At 51.9% G+C, this 8,613-nt stretch overlaps 1 protein-coding gene and 1 long non-coding RNA gene across 2 annotated transcripts in view; one reads left to right on the forward strand and one right to left on the reverse strand.

Annotated features, from left to right (window-relative positions):
- Positions 1-4,677, reverse strand: part of LOC146402303 (uncharacterized) — a 52,125-nt gene extending 47,448 nt beyond the window's left edge. Inside the window, exon 1 of the long non-coding RNA XR_014805938.1 lies at positions 4,492-4,677. This is a non-coding gene — a long non-coding RNA (uncharacterized LOC146402303). The remainder of the gene's footprint in view (positions 1-4,491) is intronic.
- A 583-nt stretch (positions 4,678-5,260) lies between these two features.
- CBLN1 (cerebellin 1 precursor) lies at positions 5,261-7,244 on the forward strand. Its single transcript, NM_001112679.1, is given in 3 exon segments — positions 5,261-5,530; positions 5,680-5,799; positions 7,042-7,244. Coding segments are annotated over 3 exon segments (582 nt in total). The 5' UTR covers positions 5,261-5,266; the 3' UTR covers positions 7,240-7,244.
- Positions 7,245-8,613: the final 1,369 nt, after the last annotated feature.

Below are 8,613 nucleotides of genomic sequence, written 5' to 3' on the forward strand. Positions count from 1 at the left end.
GTGGTTTTTTTTTTTTTCTCTCAAGAGCAGCCCTGTAGGATTACATTATTGCATGTTTTTGTTTTCCCGTTGACCTTAACATCATGTACTTGAAGACACAGCGTCATGAAAAATTCCTACCAGCACAACCACAGCAGATTCAGGGCATCATTTTAAAAATGGTGCCAGCTTCTCTCAATGGAGCCGATGACAGTGGCTAGAAAAATGCGCAATTTATTATTAATTTAAGAGCTCAAGGTATTTTGAATATATTTTCGACTTTTTTTTTTTTTAAGGATCAGTATATATATATTTTTTAACCACAAACCTGGCCTTCATTAAAAAAATAATCCTGGATTTCCTTACATTTAGTGAAAATGTCCAATTGCAAAGCTAATTTTATAACATACAGTTTTTAAATTTAAACAGCAGAAATGTTGTGTTCAAAATGCATCTGAATAGGTAAAAAAAAGCATACACAGGAGGACCACGGTTTGGGTGAAAGTTAAAATATTACACTTTGCATGACTGAGATTCCCAGATTTTATAGTCTAGATCCAAACATTAATTTGAAATGACCTTGACCACCAAAATCCTAAATTTAACCCTCTTCAGGACAAAACAGCCTTTCTCTTCTGCTTTCTGGGCAAATGAACTAAATACTAGGGAATGGTACTGGCTGGGCCTTTGAACCAAGGCTAAAAGAGATGAAAAACTGTTTTGATGTGTATAAATATTAGAGAATCCATTTGGAGTTAATAAAAGGATGAGTTTGTTTCATATCCTGTGACAAAATAGTCCCCCTTTTCTGAAAACGCTCTCATTCCAAAACATGGGGTTGTTGTTTTTTCTAGGGTGGGCTTGGGGGGATCAAGACAGTTGTTTACATTCATTTCTCAGAATGCATTGTGGTAGGAAATTTAGAGTGCAGAGCAAGGAAATAAACCTTGACTTAACCAAAGCATAAGGCTGCCTTTAAGGCAGCAGGTAAAGGATGTAACAACAACAGTACAAATTCATGATTTGCAATCTTGCAGTTCCCCAAATCTCTATCACATATTACTTTAAGAGCCTCAGACAGGTGGTTTTCTAATACTTCACCAACATTTCAACACCTGAAACGCAAGTTAAACCCTATGGCTTTACATTTCAGCCAGGACCTCACTCAGTCCTTTTATTTTTCATACCTTCTCTCTCATATTTCATTTGTTCTCATTAATCAATGAATAATGAGGAACTTTAGGTACCTATCCACAGAGAAAGCAGATTTTCACTTCTCTAGGAGCCTAAGAAATGAAAAGAAAGAAAAATCAACAAAATGTTGCCATAGAAATCTTTTAGAATAGAAAGTTAAAATAACAATAATTTATTCTTCTCTGGTTCTACCATTGGAAGAGCATTCAGGACTCCAAAGCCAACCTTTATGTAATAACATCAGCATTAATGGTACCTAAGTGCAGGTTTAGCTGAGATCTTGAAGGTTCCCAAGGACCAAGACAAACACACATCTACTGTTTTGGCTACTGCATCCCTCTTCATCACCATCCTTTTAGAGTGAAACACCCTGCAGCTGACCCTTTGAGAGGGATTAAAGGAGTCAGGTGTTGTTTCTGCCTGCCCAGCATCACTTCCCTAATTTTCCTTTTGACAGCTTCTTGAGTCCAACCACTTTCTGGAGGAAGACATCTGAATCCAAGCTTGGCCAGCAGAACAATCCATCCTCCATGTTCAGAGAGGGGGAAATGAGTCTGATGCCCCTGTAAGAACCACCCTGGGACTTTTGCAGCCAGTACTAAAGAAAACATGCTCTCCCCCACCCCCCAACTTTTTTTTTTCTTTTTTTTTTTTTTTGCACTTGGTTGGTAGTACTTTCTAAGGGTCTATCCTATGGAAACAACTTGTCTGAAAATGAAGCCCAAGGCAGAAAACAGATCCTGACAACCTTGACTGATGGATTCAGCAAGAGCTACCCGTAGGCTTTTTCATCAATTAAATGCGGTCCTTAAGCCAGTTTGAATTGGTTTTGTCACTTGCAGCGGAAAGAATCCTGAGTGTAACAATGTGACAACATTAAAAATAAACATGACTGCTTTTGAGGTTTCCACTGGATTTTCCTCCGCATAGACATTACCTCTTTTAGTCTTCACAATTCAGGAAAGCACATATCCATTCACATTAAATTCATTATTTTTTTAAAACACATACTATGTACAAGAGAGCCAGGGAATGCTGGGGAGTGATCATTCGGAAATATCGGCTAGGTAAGTCTCCTTCATATGGGAGAAAAGGGGAGCTTACATATCTCAGGACACTCAATAGTTACCCATCAAATGAAAGACGAAGCAGTATATAGCATAGCCAGGAGGTGAGCCTTACACTGATTCCCTGAATGATAGATAGGAGACTTTTGCAATGTCTCAGGCCAGAGATGATGAACCCCAAACAGGCAGCCCTACAAGAATGGCTCAAAAAAAAAAAAAAAATTGGATATAGAGACAAGTTAGATGGGGGGGGATGTCCTTAGGTGGGTGCAGCTGCTGTCACTGGGGTAGGGAAAGAAGGAAGAGACAGAGTTCCGGTGACCAAGGGAAGGATACAAAGTATAGGTCAGTACAATACGGCTGCAGGTTAGAGATCCAAGCCAAGAGGTCCAGCAGGCCCTTAGAATGACAGGTCTGGGATGTAGGGAGGCAGAGACGGTCCAGATAAGACAGGGAATCACTGGCATACAGATGGCAGCTTAGGCTTGGCCACTGTCTGCCAGAGCCTGACCACGAAGAGGAGAGAAGAGGCGGGCTGGAGAGCCACCCGCTCTCTCTAGGTAATCTCAGCCCTGTTTGTGAGCTCCGTGGTAACAGGCCCTCCCCCAGACAGGGACAGCACTGGGTAAGTATCTGTGGCATAACTGTGTAGAGCCAGGGCACTGACTGCATGCGGTTGGTTCTACATGGGTGTTTCTCCACGTACCCTCCACGGCTGCAGCCGCCAGCCTCTGCGGCTATACTGGGTACAGTCTCATTATTCAGCTCTCACCTCTGAAATTAGTACACCCTCTCACATTAGGTGTGGTGTAATCACAGCTGGCGATGCTTTCTGGGGATGGCTCAAAAAGATGTGAGTTGAAAAAAACAGTTTCGTGTCAATTTAATTTAAAGGAAAATTGTTGCCGCTTCCGCCGCCCCTTCCCTTTCTCCTGGAGGTCCCGACCAACCTAGGGCAGGAGATGGGGTACCCCTCCAGGCGCTTCTTTAAACAGCTACCGAAGTCTCAAAGAAACAAAGGAGGCCGAGAAAAGCTGAAATGCAGCTGTTGGCGGTTCCAAGGCAGGATTCCCTCCTAGGGGAGAGCGTACCCTAGGTGGCGGCAGACCCTACTGGCGGCGAGTCGGGAGGCCTAAAGGGGGTGCTGTCAGTCCGCGACCAAAGTCTCTCCAGATTCCCGGGCTCGCGCTGGGCCGCCTTGGGCCTCACGTCAGCTCTGGCTCGGATGAGAGCGCAGGCTCAAGGTCGCCCGGTAGGGACCAAAGTGTCAGATGCCCGGGTGGGCAGCATCCTAACCTGCCTCGGCTAGGTATCGCGCTCTTGCTTGGGACTTGACAAGAGAGGTCCGATCGCCCTCCAGCCTCCTTCGGGTTAACCGCTTGCGTTCATCTTCAGGACTCTCCGCACCCGAAACAGAACTCGCCTTTCCTCTTACCATCTCAGCAACCTCCCTCTCTCTAGCACTTAGCAAAACTGTGTTTTTACTTTTACGTTTGTCACTACGTGTGTGTAAAGTTCTAAAGCAATGCGTGAGATGAAAATTCATTCTCCTTTAAAGTTTAAAATTATCCTTGAAAAATCGCCTTTAAATCACAAGATTTTGGTGTTTACACTCAAGGCAATAATAACGTAAGTACAAGTGGATAAAACGTGCTGCAAAGATGCACAGGAAATAAAAAAAAGGATGTGAAATATAATTTTTAAGTGCAAAAGATAAAAAAGGTATCTGGGAAACGAGCCTGCCTCTAACGCCACTGTACTTGTCACTGCTTCCTGCACTAGAAGAAGCACGAAGGCAGGCCTCCTCAGTTTTTGCTCATCACTGCATTCTCTGCGCCTGACACTTCGTTAAGTGTTCAATGATCTATCTCAAATGAACGATCCCACTCCGCGGTCCGTAGAGCAAGTGCTTTGAGCAGTGGAGAGAGCAGTGGGCCCAGCTCCACGATCTTGGCCGGGAGGCCGGGAAGGCGCACGCTGGCCTGGAGGCCACCCCCACTCCGGCGCCAGCTCCCGGCGACGGCACGTGCACCCCTCCCATCCCGGCCTCGGCGCACGCCCCGCCCCGCCGCGCACGCACGCGCCCTGCAGCCCAGCCGCCCAGCAAGCCGAGGCTCACCCACGCGCCCGCTGCCCCTCGCGCCTTTGCCCGCTGGGGGGCGCTCCCCTCCCGCCCCGCGTGCCCACACGCGGGTGTCTCTTGGCACCTTGAAATTCTACTCTGGACCCTGGCGTGCGTACCGCCGCCTACCTGAGGGCCGGCGAGGGAGGCGGTTGGAAGAGCTAAGGGGGCTGAACGAGACGGTGCCGGGAGGCGGGAGGCAAGAAAAAGACCTGCCGCGGTAGACAGTCCGGGCGCGAGGGGAGTGAGCGCGCGCGCGCGCTCCCGACCCTCTCTCCCTCGGTCGACTCCCGGCCAGAGCCCAACCCTGCTGCCGCGCGCCGCCCGCCTCGCCGCGCCTAATAACAACGGCGCCCCGGGTCAGGTGGCCGCGCGCGGACAGCGCCTCCATTGGCTCGGCGGGGAGCGCGGCGCGCCAGGATTGGCTGGGGGGCGGAGCCTCTGCCGGCGCGGGGGCGGAGCTGTGGAGGGAGGTGGGCCGGGAGGTGGGCAGGGAGGCGGCGGGGGCGGGGCCAGGCCTCGGTCCGCGCCTTTGTGCCCGGCGCGCGCTCTCCGCCCGCTCCGGCTGCAGCGCCGGCTGCATCAATAATTCAGAGAGGCGGCGGCGGCGGCAGCGGCGGGTGCGGGCAGGAGGCGGCGGAAGCAGCGGGGATCGAACGGCAGAGGCTATGCATCCAAGTGCGGCTGGGCAGCCGCGGCACCCCTGAGGCCCGGACGGGCTCCAGGAGCATCGCACGGGGGGCAAGCTTGCCCAGGAGTGCAAGGAAGAGCACTAGTGTCCAGAGCAGCGTCGGCAGAGCTGCGCACCGAGCTGAGGAGGGGGCTTCGGAACGGGGCTGGGGTGGGGGGGGCGGCTGGCGCAGGCAGCCCCCGGAGTGGGGGCGGGGTGGGCGCCGGCGCCGCGATGCTGGGCATCGTGGAGCTGCTGCTGCTGGGGGCAGCGTGGCTGGCGGGCCCAGCCCGCGGGCAGAATGAGACGGAGCCCATCGTGCTGGAGGGCAAGTGCCTGGTGGTTTGCGACTCCAACCCTACGTCTGATCCCACGGGCACAGCTCTGGGCATCTCTGTGCGCTCCGGCAGCGCCAAGGTGGCTTTCTCTGCCATCAGAAGCACCAACCACGAGCCGTCCGAGATGAGTAATCGCACCATGATCATCTACTTCGACCAGGTGAGTGCTCCTTGAAGGGTGGATTGGTGGGGGTTGGCGGAGAGGTGGTAGATAGATGTTCGATCCTCTCCAAGGTCTCTGCGGAGACGCGGGGCCAAGAGTTCGGGACAGATTCTTGCCTACTCCCCTTCGTTCCCGTCTCCTTATAGGTACTAGTGAACATCGGGAACAACTTTGATTCAGAACGCAGCACTTTCATCGCCCCGCGCAAAGGAATCTACAGTTTTAACTTCCACGTGGTAAAAGTCTACAACAGACAGACCATCCAGGTCAGCTGCTGCCTCAGGGCCAGGCCCCGGTCCCGGTAGGGGGCTACAAGATGTGGGAGTGAGCGGGCCCTATGGAGGTGGGAGATAGGGGCAGCTGCATGTGTCCGGGACTGGTAGCAAGGCCTCACGGTTCTGTGGCTTGGACTGTCCCTTGCGTCCCCTGTCATTGGGTTTTGGAACCCAGTCCCATCCCCAAATACAGTTTCCTGCCTCTTCCTTCTGGGACCCTCCAAGGAGGTTCTCCCGCTATGGGACTCCAGGGATTTCCCTTAGAGGTTGCTTTTTAGCCTCACAGTCAGTTCCCGCTTCCGGAAGCTTTCCACGACCCTCGCCTTCAGCACCACGGACAGTACCCCTGACCTCCCCACCCCTATCCGCACGCTAAGCTAGACGCCTGTGCGCTTGGGTTCAGCACCACGCTCGGGGGTCTCCTGGCGCCCGTTTTGGGGACCAACTCTAGAATTTTGAACTAGCAGCGCCGAGCCTTAGCAGTTGAAGGGTGGAGAGAGAAGCGAGGGGCGTAGTGCCACTCCCTCGGCTTCAGCCTTGCCCCAGACTGCACTCACCCGCTCTCCAGGTTCCCAAAGGTGTTCAGGTTTTCTTTGGGCGGACACAGAAGGCGGAATGCACGACTGAGGAGACGGTGCTGATGCCACCGCAAGGGCAAAACCAGGCGGTGGCGGGCGGGGCTGGATCTGGGACGGGGACTGAGCCCGAGGTTTAGGGATGAAGCAGAGCGCAGCTCTGCGCGAGATTTCTTATCAGCTAGAAGCCTTGCCTGATTTCTTCACTGCCTTTCTCCTGTGTCCCGGCAGCTGGGACCGGGAGGAGCCAGGATTTTTGTTTGTTTGTGTTTGTTTTCTCGGAAGCGCCAGTTGCCCGAGCTTCTCTCGGAGGCTGGGTGTGGGGGCTCGGGGAGGGTGAGGCCGAAGGTCTCTGAGCGCTTAAGCCACCTACGGGGTCGTTAAAGTGGATAAAAGAGCGTAGTCGGGATTGCGCCCCCAAAATGAAAGTGATTCCTGTTTGGGGGACAGACCCTTCCTGTCTCCCAAAACAGGCAGTTATTCGCCTCGTTGGACCCTCGGCAGTAAGCTGCAAAGCCCCCTTTCCCTCCGATTCTCCCTGCCTCCTGCCTCCAGGCCTCCCGGCGGTTAGCCAAGCTAGAAAGAAGGTTCGCGTCTTCAACGCCGCTTGGGTACCCGCTTAGGTTTCGCCTCTGAAGTAGGCCTTTCTCTTTCTCAGGTGAGCCTCATGTTAAACGGGTGGCCGGTGATTTCAGCCTTCGCTGGTGACCAGGACGTAACCCGGGAGGCCGCCAGCAACGGAGTTCTAATCCAGATGGAGAAAGGCGACCGAGCATACCTCAAGCTGGAGCGGGGAAACTTGATGGGGGGCTGGAAGTACTCGACCTTCTCCGGATTCCTCGTTTTTCCCCTCTGACTGGCTCATCGCCAGAACGGCGGCAGGGAGAGGGCGAAGGCAGGAGGGGAAAAGATAAAGTGGCTGAAATTTAGAGGACGAGAAAGCGGCACGACGTGAAACTTCCTACATGTTCCCCGGCTGCATCTGGGGAAATGGTGCGCACCCGGGCGGTTGGACAACTTTGTCCGTTTCCTCATTAAGAGAAGTAAATTCCGCTTAGCTCCGTGCACTCCCATTTCCAAAAATAAACTCGCCTCCCCCTTTCCAGTTGCAGTAATCAAGAAAGAGAGACTGCCTTGTCATTGTTTCTTACCCTCACGTTCATGCTTCCTACAATTTGTATAAAAGAAACTTTACGTTTCACTGTATAATGTGAAATATCTTCCTCCGACCCCTTCTGAATCTTTCCACCGGCTGCAATCTAATATGTCCTCCCTTCCTTTTTTATTTTGGAGAAGGGGGAAGGATTTTTTTTTTTTGGATGGGAGGGGTTGTTTTAACGTGGCCAGTGTTGCTCTTAAAACACTGCTCGAGTTAATTAGCTGAAGATACTTTGTATCCTCAGCTGCTTGTTAGCAGAGAAAGGACTCAGCGGTGACTGGTATAAAATATATATATATACAAATATATATCATTTGTATACGAAGAACTCTTCCCAGTGGAAACTGGCTGTATCTCCGTATTTCTGTCCTATTCGGAGTGATCGTGAAATCTAAGGCTGCTTGATGTTCTGATGCTTGTCCATGCCCTCGTGTTCTGTGGCTCCACTAAACGCCAGGAGGTTCTTCCGGACGCTTCCTCGTCCTCTGTAACATACGTGTGAATAGCCAAGATTTAATTTTGCTTTAATCCAATAAAGTTGAAGTGGGCTTTTATTTTTCTGAAACAGCTTTCTAAACGCCGAATCTTCCCCAGTTGCGAGATTTGGGGGGCAGAGATGCGGAAGGGTTTAGGGAACTTGGTGGAACGCAACTTCGGAAGCGCCAAGGAAAGAGCGGTTCCTCGCCAGCCAAGTTGGCCTGCGCTCCTTCCAGGGCTGGGCCTAGGGCCAGCCCTGCATCCACCTGCTCTCCCTGCTTTGGTGCAAATGTAAGAAATTTGTCCGAAATCTTGTTAGGTCAGGCCGGGCTGCCCGCCTGGAAGCGAAGTTTGGGTTTTTCGCAGCCCCAGTCCAGGAATAATCCCAATTCGAGGAGCCGGAACCTTCTGCCCCAAACGGCAAGCTCCCCACACCTCTGCCTCTGGATTTTCCTATCTGTCTGCTCCACAGATCCTGAAAGCGTATGTTTTATACCACCACCTCTGAATCCCAAGTCTGCCCCCGCCGTGTTACTGGGCGCCCAGGACCTGTGATTGCGCTCATCGCAGGACTTTTATTCAAGAGGTTCGTCC

Source organism: Sus scrofa, chromosome 6 (assembly GCF_054392235.1).
Source record: "Sus scrofa isolate SSC_HxYL_T2T_F1_AM1 chromosome 6, Sscrofa_HxYL_maternal_Yorkshire_Landrace_v2.0, whole genome shotgun sequence".
Classification (NCBI taxonomy): domain Eukaryota; kingdom Metazoa; phylum Chordata; class Mammalia; order Artiodactyla; family Suidae; genus Sus; species Sus scrofa.